Source organism: Pyrgilauda ruficollis, unplaced genomic scaffold (genome assembly GCF_017590135.1).
Source record: "Pyrgilauda ruficollis isolate IOZ18807 unplaced genomic scaffold, ASM1759013v1 scaffold5, whole genome shotgun sequence".
NCBI lineage: Eukaryota > Metazoa > Chordata > Aves > Passeriformes > Passeridae > Pyrgilauda > Pyrgilauda ruficollis.
This window is the reverse complement of record NW_024526599.1, coordinates 9,725,620-9,741,303: the sequence shown is the minus strand read 5'-3', so window position 1 is coordinate 9,741,303 and position 15,684 is coordinate 9,725,620. Positions and strand designations below refer to the sequence as shown.

Genomic DNA, 15,684 nt, shown 5'->3' with positions numbered 1-15,684 from the left:
AAGTCACTTCAGATAAGGCAACTTACAGAGGCACAGAAATAGAAATTAAGTACATTTCTTAAAGTAATACATGTGAAAATTTTTCTTGATGACAAAAGCTAAGAAACACTTCAATCTCTAAGGGGACAATATCTTAGTAAAGGTTTACTCTGTACAAAGATAAGCTTCCAAATTTTGTTCATTCTGCTATCTTAAAGGAAATTCTATGTCCTCACTACATAATTACATAATTTTTAAATATCCCAAAGTGTTAAAACTCCAAATAATCTTTTAATCTTCACTTTTTTCCTAAAGCATGTGCAATGTGAAAACTCATGACAACATAAAATGTCTACTTGACATGATGTTCTTCCCCCACCACACACCTCCAAATGTGAGCAAAATTGTACAAGGTATAAAAACCTCCATAGCTAACTCCTTAACTTTCCTGCTTGCTTTGTATCTTTTTGCTCAGGGAAGGAAATATGGATACTATGAGAAGGACTTGAACTTGGATGATCCTCATGGGTCTCTTCCAAACCAGGATATCTTATAATTCCATGACTTGTTTATTTTCCTATGTTACAGGGAATAGGAGGACAAGGGAACTTCTTTTACTCCTTTCACCATTGCATGGGCTGGAAAGGCAAGTCCATTTACTAGTAAATGAACCATGGTTCCAGCCCACTTAACAGAGTCCTATCAAACTATAACACTTGTTAGAAAAAACACACCTTCCAGATGGGTTCCAGAACCAATAAAATAAGCTCATTATTCACTGCTGTTTAACAATTTTTCTTGTATATTTGTTCTATTATAACCTTTTAGTCCATAGCCTTTCCTACCTCCCTCAAAGCCCTGCCAGCTCTGATAGCCCAACTGAAGTTTAACATTTTCAGCTGTGAATGTTTGCAGAGAAGTCCTATTTGTTAAATTTCATTGTCCATATCTTTAAAGGCAGCTTTCACATTGCCAAGAATGCATTTACACAGCATATTTCAGACATGACAGTTTTTTATTAGAAAGAATTTTTAAAGCATCAAGTTTCAAAGTTATACTTGCATTTACTTAATTTATATTTATAAAGCAGTGTATTGTGTTTTAAAAATATATGTCCTGTTTAAGTAACATTAATAAACTGCTATAATTGCCCTTAAGAAGGTTAAAACAACGCAAGATGTGGTGCTGCCTTTAGGCAAATGAGCAAACGTGTCAAAGGGTATTAAGCATGATATTTTAAATGAGATTTGGAATGGCACTTCATACCTGTTGAACATTGATAAGTAATGATGCCAGAATTACTTAGTTCAAACACTTCTCTGTGAAAAGCCTCACTACTCTTTTCTTCTCTTTCAGTACAAGTAAAATAGGCCTAAATGATGTCAGTTCATTCCTGCCTCTGTTCTACTTAGCCTCTACATTTAGTTTTAATTTTCACAGATCACTTGCAATTAGTCCATGACAAGCAGATTGCTGATGCATTTCCTCACTGTCAGACTTCTCGACTGTTGATGCTCTGCACAATACTGGAAAGGCCCTGAGACAGCATATAAGATTTATACAAATAAATTCTGAAACATGAAGTAAAAGCAGCCTCTTGGAATTCTGCCTCTGGCACTGTTTCAGCTCTACTTTTGTGGAAAATCTGTATTTTAAAACTACTTCAATTAAACTTTGTTTTTAAACTAAAAATGTTTAACATGGACAAAGCTTGTGTAGTGAAAGTGCTTTCTGAAGACATGTGGTGCCACATTATTTTAAAGTCCATCCAAGTCTCATCCAATTCCTATGTAAATACAAGGCAAAAGTCCTTTATGTTTTTTCTACTATGTAGATAGCAGCATAACTTTATTACTTTACTTTTAAGCTTTTCATGTTAGCCATCAAGTATTTTGATAACATTTTCATCTAATCTTTGAGTCTTTTTATAAGTACTAGTCCATACGTTATTTATTTTGGGAGCATTAGCAAGGAACTTTAGGTCTGCATTCTTTTACTGAGAGGTAGAAAAAGAAGAATAAAAGAATAAAGAAGTTATGGTGAGATGTTTTTAAAGTTTCGCTAATGCAATCAGAAAAACTAAACCAGAGACACTGGCATGCAAAGAAAAAAATAAAGTACCTGAGCTGGAATTCTCTTCCTAATTCCAATTTAAGAGAGTAATTCTAGTTCAAATAACTTCCCCTTTGTTTTTACAACTGCCTCTTGCAGCACTCGTCTTCATGCACCTAACAGGCTTTATTCTTCCAAATTTCAGGATGAGAAAAAATAAACACAAAAACCAAAACAAAAGCATGAATCTTTTAAACCCCACAATTTACAAGAGGTATTTCCACATTAATTAAAAATGACAGCTCCAAAGAAAGAGAGCCTGGTGATGCACAGAGCCTGTATAACAAAGATGAGGAAATGCTTACATCATGTAGTCAAAACTATTCTAGAGAGACAATAGATAAACGAAACATAAGAATAACCCCAGTTCCAGAATCAACAGATCCTCCTTGGGGCTTTTACAAAACCCAGCAAGTAAAGAGTTTGTGTTCCCATAGGCCACCTTCCCAATCACATCCACACATTCTTTTAGATCTTTGAATATTCATTTTGTAACATCAGTGGATTGCTCTGCCTGTTTTCTAGCAATTTGTTTATTTTATAAGAGCTATATAAATTATCCTGTTATCACAGTCTGAACTTTGTAAAGATCATTTCACACAGGAAAGAGCCATGCATTCCAGATACCTGTTTTAAATACTGTACTCTATGGTGTTAAACAGGCAAGCAAGGGAGAAAACTTCACCTTTCAAACAAAACGTTTGGTTATCATTATTGTGGGTTAACTCCCACAACAGAGGGAGGAAAGAGGAAAGAGAAGGGAGTGGAAGGCTGGGGAAAATCCTCCTCCTCTGTTCCTCCCAAAGGCTAGGTATGATTATTGATGAATACCCAGAGGTATCGGATAAGACCAGGCCAGGTGAACAACACTGAATATACACATCCCTAATGACCCTCATTGCCCTTGACACTACCATGTCAGAAACCAATATCATGCAGTACATCGATAAAGCAATCCTAATACCTCTCCCTACTTGGAAAAACATCTTCACCAGCACTGCATACGGGTACATTCCCTGGGTTAGGTACCATGCCCCATGAAATGACTGAGCAAGGTGGTAACCAGTCATTCCTATAGGGTAACAACCTGCACAGCACTAAGCTCTGCCCCCTCTATGCAAACAGACAATCATATACAAGAAGAGTCTCCAAAATGCTGTTCTTAAGGAGCACCATGGCAAATCTTCTTTCCAAGTGGTTCTAAGGTAAAAGAACTATTACTTACAAGTTAAGAAAACTGACACACTACTAGAATTCTCAGATAAGCCACACTGTTTTTTAAAGCAGGTAGGTACATGACCTACACAGGCCTTAACTCCACTGTGTGTTTTCCCCAGATGCCGAAAATCCTGAGGGTGTGGCCTCTTATTGCCACACAATGAATGGAGAATGGAAAAGGAAATATCTGAAAGATGCAGGCTATCTACATAATACCTGCAGGCCACAAATCCCTATGGGCAGCCACTGCACTGCAATAGCCTTACCATTTGTGCTGGATCATTACCTCTTGATTCCCCAGCAAAGCCCACTAGTCCAGAGCATTGCTCTAAGACAACAGAAGGAAGGAGCAGCTTCACAAGTCACTGAGGTGACTTTCAACACTACATTTCAGATTCTGAAAGAAAATTCAAACTCTGGGGATGCCTGGAGATAGCCAGGCCTTACCTGAAAATCAGCAAAAGCAAACAAACAACAGACACAAGAATAGCATGGTATGGTCCAATAAACAAAGAGTATAAAAGGGAATAAATGAGAAGGGAAAAAGGGCTAAAAGAATAATGAGGTCAACACCAAATAGCTATTATGTTGATTTGTAAATGAAGAAAAAAGTCCAACAAAAGAAGACGTTTTTGATAAAGAGAAAGAAAAAATATTATTGTGAGAGAAAAATATTGAGGATGCTGAAATAAAATTTTCATATTGATATGAATGGGAATGATATTGAAGATATTTTATCTTCATTCAAGTGTAAATGAAATACTAAATGACAACATATTACTGTTGAGCAGATTTCTTAAAAGAGCGTACTGCCAGATTAAAAGAGCTAACAATATTTTTATATTTAATCTCAGCAATAAAAATGCTGTTAACACTTTCAGATGGTTGTCAATGCTCCCTCCATACACAGAAAAATATCCAGATCTGCAAACAGAACATTTTTGACCCAAGGAACTCCTTAGTACAAGAATATTCTTCCATTCTTAATAAGCACCCTCTGTTTGCAAAAGGCTAGTAAGAAGACAGATTAGCAGGATTCTGCCCTGAAAAGATTAATAGAGGACTCTGGGAGATTTCTGTATAAAATTATGTTTATTGGGAAGACCTTTTAATAGAGAAAATTATGGGGAGAATATGAGAAAAATGTTTATATTTGTGAGCAATTCACGACTAACTTCATGATTTATCACCCTTAGGAAATAAATGCAAGATATTCTGGAGACACTTATTATTTACAAAGGGTTGCATAATAAGAAAACCACTATTTCTTGTTGCACTCTTCTAGACATTAATAAAGAATTATAACAACACTGAAATAGTGGAACAGAAACAATTGCATAAATTGTGGAAGTACTTTAGATCAATTCTAACTGCAAAATATTACATTTTGGGACTCAGGTAAGAATCACCTCAAAGATCAATACAGGACTTGATTTTTTTTATTGTATAAGAGTAATATATATAGTTGTTACTTATTTTCAAGTCACAAGAGCCCTCTCCTCCCACACAGAATATATCCTAATCTTTTTTATCTTTTATGAATTATTTCTGCAATCACTGTAGCTAACATAATATTTGTAATCTACTAAACTTTGTTTTTAAGACACATTAAGCATTTCATTGTTCAGAAGCAAATTTTGTTCTGGGTCAAGCAAACAAGAATGGAATTAGCAAATACTTTAAACAAGTTCATCATAAAATATCTTCACTAAAATTTCCATCTTGACTAACACAAGTATGTATATAAGCTAATGAGAATATTTTAAAAGCAGGACCTGCATCATCTAATTCCAAAATCTAACTCAAATAGTTAAGATTCTACAAATAAAAAAGTAATCCAACAATTCTGAAGATGGCTATTAGAGAGTTTCTACAAGAAAGCAAGGAACACACTCATGAAACAGGTTTTGTTTTTAACTGAGGACACCTAGAATGGTCAAGTATGTCCCATTACCACACATACAGAAATAACTATTCACATTTGATAAAAATAAGTAGTACTAAAGCCTTGCCATTATAGAATTAGTAGAACATCTCTATCTCCCACCAAGGCATTGGTGTTTCACTACAACTACAAAATCTACTCATAAGAGACTTCAAGAAATAAACCTAAATTCTATCTCTAAACCACAGATTTTCCTACCTCATATCAAGTCCAGCAAAAAAGCAGAAACTACATCTGGGATACCTCTTACTAAGACTAAAAACTACCAAATTTCCAAGACTTAAAACTACCAACTGCTGTGTAGGTAGTTTAATCGCTGTTGTCCTGTACACTTGGGTTTCCACACAGCTGTGTAGATTTGTGTTAAGCATGACTTAATCTGATGTTCAGTTTTCTTTGCATCTGTACCTGATGGGTGGACTATGGTGGTGCCACAGTTTATTGTGTGTTTTTAGGTTTTAAAGCCTTTAAAGACTGTAAAACAGTAAGATTTTGAAGCTGTAGAAGTCAACATAATTTGGTTTTATTATAAATTTAAGTATGGTACTTTGCATTTGTTTCTGTATTTTCAAAGAACAGCTCTGGGTTACATGCAAGTAATGTTTCTAGGTGCAGATTTTGGGTATTTGTTAAAGCCAAATCTAGACCAACAGCACTTATGAAAAGAAAAGGAATATAATGAGAGCAAATTATTTCCTTAAAGCAAAGAAACCTTGTTCTTGTCATGTAGTATGTGGAAAGTGCCTTATTTTTAACTTTGATTTGGATTTTTTGGCATCAATTTGCTGTGGAGAAAGGAAAATAATATATTTTGCACAAAAATTTCAACACCTCTTACGCTACAGAAGCTGGGTGAATATCTGTAAATATTTTAATCATAGCTTAGAGCTCAAGGCAGATGTCAGAAAATACTTTAATCACAGCTTACAGCTCCAGGCTTTGAAACAATTAAATATTCAGGTGGTGAGGCGAATGCTGAAGAGGTCAAAGTCACACCCAGCTGGAATTTGCTTTAGCTAGCTCAAGGCCAATATGAGTATTTTAAACACAGCATTGCTGATGCACTTTGAAGGACAGCTACTGACTGATAAATTGGTTTTGAGAGTAACAGAAATTGTGTTTCAACTTACATTTTACATCTTTTAGACCTTTAGAAGACATATCCTACAACTTTTCAAATCACTATGTGCCTTCCTAGGTCTTAGGCTGGAATCTTACAGAAATATAAGAATTCTTCTGACCAGTAACAAAATAGTCATTTTAAGAAATCTGATTTTCTGCTAGTAGAACTAGTAAGTTAGACATTGAACTTTGGAAAAAAAAAAAAAATTTGAAATGTAACTGATTATTTTCTTTTGGATTTCAACACTAAGATTCTAGTTGTAAGTTCTTCTGTCAAAACACTTTTTTTTTTCTATTTGTAGTACAAAGCTACTTTGGCCAAGTTTTGTCACTCAAACCTTAATACTTACTGTTTTGCTTTCAGCTGTATATGGGTATGAACATCTAAGGAACTTAAAATTTAAGAGGTTTTCCTAATCAAATAACCTTCAAATATACACCGTGTCCTTACACTACATTTGATGTTTTCTTCAATTATACTAAGATTCTGCAACATTGTTATCTTTATCCTCATAAGAAAAGTAGCAGGATAAAGAAGGATTCTAGCTCAACTTTGCATAGGCTGAGGACTTAGAAAGTTTAGCTACAAAAAAAGCTATGAAAAGGGAAGAAAGCCAGTTATAAAGATTACTTGGGTCCAGGATAAAACATGAGGCATAGAAAAGCAGTAACATGCTAAAAGATCAGAAAAGCCTATGTAGATTCTTTTGGAGGCCTTTTGCTCTGGTGTCAGTTGGATGATTTCAGTTGCCAGTGCTTGATGCTGCTTAAATACCAGCTGTATTCATTATTACACTGGACAACTCTTTGAGTGCCTGGCGAAATAAGAACTTTGTGAGTTTCTTGTCACCATTGTTAATTCCTTATGACTTTAGGAAATGTGGCTTCCAGTTTTCTTACCAGCTGAGGCAAAAAAAACCAAACAAAAAAAATTCACAAAAAATCCTAACTGCTTTCTTCTTTAATCACACTTATCACACAGAGTTCCAAAAACAGCCTTTACAGTGGCTATGTTATTGAAACTGGGGTTTCTGGGAAGAACCAGAAGAGCTGCAGCTTGGCTTCTACAGATTCTATTGCTATATGAAGATGTACAGACTATGGCTGCCCTGGCTCATGCCCTTGTCTGCATCTCCTGTTGAGCAGGTTTTGCATGTGCCAAATGGCTCGCTCTTGCACTTCTCACACCAGGTAACTGTTCAGCTTGTTCCGTAGCTCTTCTTTTGGCAATGCAATACAATGCTTTCCTAATATCCATTTCTACTTTCTACCTATTCAGAAACCTTCACAAAAAGCTTAACATCTTTTACACATTTCTTTTTCTGGCCAGTTTCTTCAGAAAACTGTAAATATTTTAATTCATACGACTATGGTCTGAAGATTGTTTTCCACATATATAACAAACCAGAAACCCAGTCTAATGAAACAATTGTCTATGTAAAGTGCTTTAGAAAAGTGGATTATTTTCATTACCAAAATACAAGAGAATGGTCAACTATTTTTGGATCATTGATGTTTTGCTTTATTTTAAAACCATATAAAACTCCCATTTACAGAAAATACTTCTGAAAGTAGCACAGACATTCTTCATTTGCTCTGCAATATGTGGGTGGTTTTAAATAGGCTTGTCTTTTTCCACTGCAGCAAATTAACTATTTACTGGATATATACAGGATACACCATAAAACTCCTTTTCATATCCAGAAAGAAGGACAGTGATGTGCCTAGATGATACTATGAAACTGTTTAGAAGTTCCTAGTAATGCTTTTACAGAAAAAAAATCCATTACATTATTTTTTCCGTATGCTTTCTCGTCTGGAAAGGACTCCCTCCTTTCCCCAAGATTCAGACTTTAGAGTCTCACCCAAACATCACTCAGGTGTTTGGTGCCTCTTAACCCCTGTGCGAGCCTTGGTTTTTGCTCTCTGGGCTGCACTGCAGTGCTCACTTGAGGACTCTGTGCCGCCCGTGCTGTGTGTGAGTGACCTCCTCAGCCAAGTCGGTGTCACTACAGAAAGGACACGCAAAAGAAGTGCATCGACTTCTGAAATTAGTAGTTTTTGAGGTGCAGCTGCTGTATTTTTCCTCTCTTGAAGATCCATAATGAAATAGAAGTGAAGGGGGAAATTTGTTTTCAATGGAAACTTTGAAAAAGTAATTTTTATTAGTAACTTCTTTCAATTGCCAGATGGAGAATTATTAATAATTATTAAATAAAACAAATTTGAGAATGGACCATGCAAGTGTATTAACTTGACTGTCAGGGAGCTTTGCAAGAGCTCAAAAGGTTGGCATGAATCATATTTGCCACAATGCACCAATGGCTGCATCTACAGACTGCTAACATAGCACAATTATGGGTGTCAAAAGGGATACAAGACAGAAGTTACAAACTAATTTATACTGATGTGATTACTTAAAAGTTTACTTGATTTTACAATAACCAACTATTATGTCAGCAATGTTTCTCATTACTCATTTCCTCAGTCATTAAGAGCCTATTTATTTTATGATTCTGCTAGAGTTAAAATTCAGAAAAACAGTTTACATGGATCTTGGAGACATCCTAATTAATCAGCAGTAAAAACTGTATCATCTTCTTGAGATATGCTCTTTAGGAGCAAGCTGTCTCTTCTGTTACCCAGATTGATGAAGTAACAATCACACAGAATGCTGCTAGAGCAAATTCTAATTTTCTAATTTTCTAATTTTGGTTTCTAATTTTGCCATGTGGCTCTTAAATGAAGCATATTTTAATTTCCTAAGCAAACAGAGTGAAATATTCTAGTGAAATAAGGACATTAGAATGTGTTAATATTTGTGCTTTGTAAAATTGCATGATTGACTTCTTTTATGTGACTACCTCTAAGCAGGTCACTGTCATACCTGTCCTTAGGTATCTTCCACAATCAGGTGACGCTATCTGGTGATTTAGCACTTACCTGACATCAGGGACTGGGTTGCCAGCAACTCTGCACTCCAGCAACACTTTGTTTCCTTCGGCAACTTCCTGGCTCCGGAGCTTCTGAGTGAATAGAGGTGGTGAAAGCTCATGCTCTTCCATGTTGATGAAGGGACGGCACAGGACCATTTTGCTCTCCAGGATGCTCCCCCTTCCAGAATAGTGTTCTCCATTCCCATCCATACCCAGATGAACTCCAGGTAATTTTTCCTCAGGTTCAGTCTCTTGATGTGGTTTGTCAAACTCCTGGTTTACCAAGGTACTTAAAGCTGGTTGTTTCTTATTAGGTGACAGGTATCCACTGTCTGGAGAAGAAGAGTCCCCATCGGGACTACGGCCTCTTGTCTTTGCTGCTTGTCTAAATATAGATGATAACTCCTCTATGAATGTGGCAGCTTTGTCACACAGCTTGTTCCTGAAAGGAGCTTCTCCCTGCAATGTCGATTCAGAGTTTGGGCTTGTCTTAGACATACATGGACCACCTTTCTCTGAATATTTCAGGCTTCTGACAAAGCTGGGACTAGCAGGTAGAAAAGGTGTGGTGCTTGCTTGTCTCCTAGAAACTGTGACAAAACTATCCTCTGTCTGAGGTACAGTGGATTGCTCTTTCTGATTCCTTGGGAGAACATGACTTGCAGCAGATGAAGTCCAACTGCTTGCTTGAGGTGTTGGTAAAGTGTCTTGCTCATGCAGGTCGCTGTCCCTGAAAGAAGGGTTTTCTGAAGGGCTAGAAAGAGGGGTGTTGAGATAATGAGTAAAGTCTGCTGCTGTGTTCTCATCTTCCTCCATGGAATTTGCAATGGCTTCTCGAGCTATGTCAAGGCTCTTACTTATCTCCTCCTGGGTAAGGAAGGCAGAAAGTTCATTTGAAAATTCACCATTCTGTGTGTCTGACAGGGAATCACAGAAAAAGTCATGGTACGATGAAGCTTCTGACATATTTTCGGGATATCCCTTACTGCTGCCTCTTTCTGGAGAGTAAGTCTCCTTCAGCATTAAAGAAAGAGGCACTGCCCGGCCACAGCTTCTGTCTTGCATCCTGGAAGACACAAGAACAATTCCTTAATGAAAAAAGTTATATCCTAGTTCCCATAAGCTAGACACAAAGCTGTAAGGTAAGCAGAACATAATGGTGTATGACATATCATAAACCTTGTTTCCTATTAGAATGAGCCAGGACTGCAAATTGTCTAGGTGGAAATTAGAACATTTAGGAGTAATTTTTCTCACGAATCTTCCCTCGGAAGTATGAAGACATCCTTTGCCTGTATATTGCCTAGCACAATCTCAATTCTACTGGATCAATATGTATATATGCTGTTATTTCACATCTGATTAGTTTTTTTACGTCAATTCTATTACACTTCATTTTTTTCCTAGTTTTAGCCTTACGAAGATTTTGGGAATATATTTACTTTTCTCTTTCCCATAACATTGCCTTCCAGACATTAAACCATCAAATTCTGAGAGAAGTGTTCAACTTGAAACTATTATGAGGATACACACAAGGATATTTGCATTAGAATTTCAAGCTATCCTTTCTGTTTAATGTTGATAATGTGTTTAATATTATTTTACTTATTGTGCTAATATTTTTAACTTGCCACCAATTTAGTAGCACTTTCCTCAACACTGCAAAATGAAATATCAAGCTACCATATGCTAGAAGTAAAGCAGTGAAGAAATAAATTTCACAACATATATAGCATTCTGCTCAATGGAAGTGCCAGTTTCACAAAGCAGGTAAGCATTTATACCTCTCCAGTTTCCCAACATGACTTCGGAATTAGGATGAGCCTTCTCTTTAAAGTCAGCAAGAAACAAGACATCAGGGAAACCACACTTTCCCCAAGGCTAAGATTAGCCTGAAAATCTTCTTGCTGAAATGTATTTGTCTAACTGGTCACCAGATTGTGGCTGATGAGATCTGAAACATAATTATTGTTTCTGCAGAGCATTTAATTGAGTTGAACATCAGTGGTTTTAATTACCCTGAAAAATTCTCATATTCTAAAGATAATTTCTACAAGAAAAAATTTTACATAAGATTTAAAAAGAAAAAATTTCCTTTAATTCTCTACTGATAGTGGAGAAATGGCTTGACAATCATGAGATGCACTCGGATGTATTTTACATCAGCTTGTGCAGACTCCTATCTGTAGTGACTAAACCAGGGCTTACCCAGCATGTAGTCATTAAATGACTGATAGATTATTGGAATTCTTGGCTTAGCATATGTATCTCTCGATATGCCTGTTTGTCTTGCCAACAGATTACAACTCAACGCATAAAAGAGAAGTCTAAGAAACCCAAAGCACTTAAGGTTTGATAAATGTTTTTATAGAATTCAGTGATAAGTTTATTATGTGCTAGGATTATGTTTTCCTTTCCTGTTATCTGTGTTTAGAGGGCAACAAATTTAGCAACCATGCCAATCCCTTGTCAACAAAATCTAAAAAAGCATATACAGTATAACTGACTACCACATAGCAGCTTTAAAGAAAGAATCTGAGAAGCCCAGCAAACAGTTGGTCTAGAGGCTCAGCTGTTCAGGCATAAACTGGATGAATGCCAGAGAAACAAGGGTTAAAACTGCAGAGTTTCTGCCTCCTTAAATCTTAGTTATTTTTTAAAACTTTGTATTCAAATGAACAAAGGTGCTATTTAGACAACACATAAATATCTGTGCTTCAATTTATATCTTTATTTAAATCTGACACACACTGGTTCCTAGCTTGTTCACATCTCAAAGTGACACATGACATACTCAGATAAACTTCCCTGACTTCCAACACCAAGCTGCTCTAATGTTTCAATGGGCTGTTTCATGGATAGAAGGACAATTTTGCTTATTGTTAGCCCCCCAACATGATTATTAAAATTAGTTTATTATGAATTAACATATTTCTTCCCAATACTCAGCTTTGTCATTAGAAAAATATAATGGCTACATATATTGTAATATTCAAAGCCTGGTGTCTAAATTTAGGTGAATCAGTCTATACCTGGATATTTAGATAAAGTTGATGGATTTAAATGTGCTGGTTAATTGGCAATTTCTAATGCTGATAAGCCTTCTTGGTGAGAAGGTTCCTGAAAATGGATTAATATGTCTAGCTTTAGGGAGCTGAATGGAAGCTTCCAGGCGAAAGACTTTTGTCAGCCATACTGTAATACATAAACTGACTATTCTTTTAGAGCAACTTGTAATCACAGTGAACTGGAGGTGAAGTATTACTAACCCTATCAAGTAGCTTATAAGATCATAATTAGAAATTTTGAACGCTATTTCTAGCTTCTCCAAGTTAGACTACAATATATTTATAACAGTTTTCATCATCATTACTCATTAGGTAACCTGCAAAGCCATATACTGTATCATTTAAAGACACAAGCATAATTTACAATATTGCATGCAGATCAACATTATTACATACAGACTACTTATGGGCTTCTATTTGTATATATTTAAAAATTATGCCCAAGTAAGACCACATTTTTTATCATGCAGTTTAAATACTTATTCAAAACCCAATACAGATGCTCTAAAGAATGATAAGGTAAATATTAAATTTGAAATGCATTGGATTGCAATAATTTCAGGAAAAAAAATAGAGTAAGTAATCAAATCAAGCTTTTGTAGAGATATATAGTAAAATATGGAAAAACATAGAAAAATAAAGGACTCATTTAAAAAAAGATATAAACATCCTGAATTTGCAAAACCTGCCAAATAAGAAATTATGATTTAACATGACCCAATTATTACTTAACAGGACCTATGTCTTCAAAAGAATCGTATGAAGGATGAAATGTATCTAGTAAGATTTTTTAAAACAAAAAAGGCACATAGTTTTTCTCTGAATTTTGAAATCCTGCAAAATTACTCCACAAACACAACAATTACGTTTAGCAGAAAATATAAAACAGATCTTACAAGGAGCAGGCCAATATGAAGAGTTCATGTATAATTAATAGGTAAAGTTGTTTTTCTCCTTCTCTATCTGAATAGGCTTAAAGTTGCTCCAGCCTTCACTGAAGCTTGCTTGGTCCTTAGTCGAGAAGACTGTGGCCTGTGTGTTACATCCGTCCTCTGTGACTATGAAATTCGTACCCCACTCATCTATATTTGGTAACTGAACTCATGTTTCAGCAGACTGCCACTATCTGGAATTCCAGCAGAAGCAACGTTAGGCCTGGAAGTGGCACAAAGTTCTGTGTGCTTACTACTCAGAAATTTAGAGAGCTTAGCCATTCCCTTTATTATAGCATTTTATGGTAATAGATTTTTAATTTTTTCAACAACATTATTTTCATGATAATAAATAAAATGATTGCCTTTTTCTATTAAGAATAGTTTAAAATCAATAGCTTCCTTGTGTACCTTAAAATCTTGTAGAAAATAAAAAATTAGGATCATTTAGGTTGGAAAAGACCCTCAACATTTTTGGATTTATGAGTAGAAATATGGCAACTTTTTGTAATAATTGATAAATAATCTGCAACTATATACTACACTGTACAAATAAATTAACCTATTATTTAGATGTGAATTTTCACATCTCAAGTGAAATAATAAAAGAAAAGAAGTATCTCCCTCAGAAAAGACACAAAAAAATCCCTGGAAAAATCCCTGGAAAAGACACAAAAAATCCCTGGAAAATACCCCACAACTCTGACACATGTATTAACACTGAAACAATCAAAATACATTTTTGGTTTCTATAGAGTTATAGAGAATGTGTAACAGAGTCAATTCTCGCTTACTGTCTCTGTTAAGGAAGTGCTTTCACCTCATTAAAAATCCTGTGAGAGTTTAGTCCCAGAAAAAAAAACAAAAAAACAAAAAAAACAAAAAAAAAACCCAAAAACCCAAACCTGTCTAAAAGCACTTTTTCAAGCGCATAATTTCTGTTGAAACTCAGTGAAAGGAAGAAGTAAACATGAAGGCTGTTGGTTTAATCTAGAGACTTTATCACACAGTTTCCAGAAATAAAAGCAGTGTGTGGGCAACGTGGTTTCTGCCAGATTGCAACCTACTGGGTGTCACATGCTCCAGAGTAGATAGAAGAAATTATAGCTCCAAAGAGATGTTACAGACCTCCGTCCCTTCTGCCAGCATCCATTACATCTGCTCTCAGATTTGAAATCATTTTGTACACTGGCATTTGCTCTTAGCTCAAGGTCTTCTAGATACTGCCTTGCATTTTTTACTAATATTTGTTCCTTGGCAACAATGGAAGTGCAGTAGATGTACTCTTGTGACACAAGAGCACAAGAGACTCAGAGCTCCCTACAGGATCCAGACCATCTTTATGTACCAAAAAGTGCCAGTACCACACATTCTATTTCAGTGGTTGATAGAGCATCTTGGCATCTTCATACAGGCATTTACTGTCCCCTAGTCACAGCTTGAACAGACTCACTGCTGGATTGGGAATGCTTCACAGTGTATACAAACCCCATTTTTGCAGCTTGACATCCTTACCGTGTTGTAGTGAAATTAGTTAAAAGGATTTAATTTCAGGTCATTTTACAGTGATTTCAGAGTGTCAAATAAGAACAGAACCATGATTCTAAAAATTTCAAGCTGAAAACTGTGCACAAAGAAGGAGCTGGTTATCCAAGAGTTAACCACTGTATGCCTAATTTTTAAGCAGTCTCCCCAAAAAGTAAAATCAAGGTCATTTTTCAGGCACCCAGCATCTCCACTAAATGCCTAAGACTTTGCCACCTTGGAATGGGAGTCAAAAATAGCCTGCATATAAACAGCAACAAGCTGCCTTGGGCTATCTTCAGCATTTTCTACAGGGAGTGGGTGGATGAAATCCTGGTTCTTGCAATTATGTGTTTAAATTTTCACTTCTGCAAAGAAAATATATCTGCCTGTAGATATCTGCAGAGATATTTTAAAAGAAATTTATCTTTCTGAATACAAATAAAGTATTTTTTGTGTAAATCAAGTATGCCCAATACTTTTTGTACAGCATGATAGAAATATTTGCCCAGAAAGTGAAAGATTTGTGTTCAATTAATTCATCTTCAACTGTTAATGAAATACTCTTCATAACCTGAAAATAGAGCAAGGTTTTATAAAGCTCTGTTAAGCATGAATAAATTTTCCCAGCATTCTTTTTCTATGATTTAGGGAATGCTTATATTTTTTGATGTATACTGAATATTTTGGGATCAATATCTTCCATTTATATTGCAAAAACAATGTGTATTCTCCTTTATAAACGTAGTAAAGGCAGTAAATCACTCTAAACAAATGGCAAACAGACTAAAACTTTGGAACAGTTACACATTTTGCAAGATAAACACGCATGAATATGCAATGATGTA

General features: G+C 35.6%; 1 protein-coding gene across 1 annotated transcript in view; it reads right to left on the bottom strand.

Moving 5' to 3' along the window:
- PALLD (palladin, cytoskeletal associated protein) overlaps window positions 1-13,414 on the bottom strand; it is a 187,451-nt gene extending 174,037 nt beyond the window's left edge. Inside the window, exons 1-2 of the mRNA XM_041479772.1 lie at window positions 13,277-13,414; window positions 9,320-10,378 (exon numbers count right to left, since the gene is read on the bottom strand). Coding sequence (XP_041335706.1) covers window positions 9,320-10,377 — 1,058 coding nt within the window. The 5' untranslated portion in view covers window position 10,378; window positions 13,277-13,414. The remainder of the gene's footprint in view (window positions 1-9,319; window positions 10,379-13,276) is intronic.
- Between the last annotated feature and the right edge of the window lie 2,270 nt (window positions 13,415-15,684).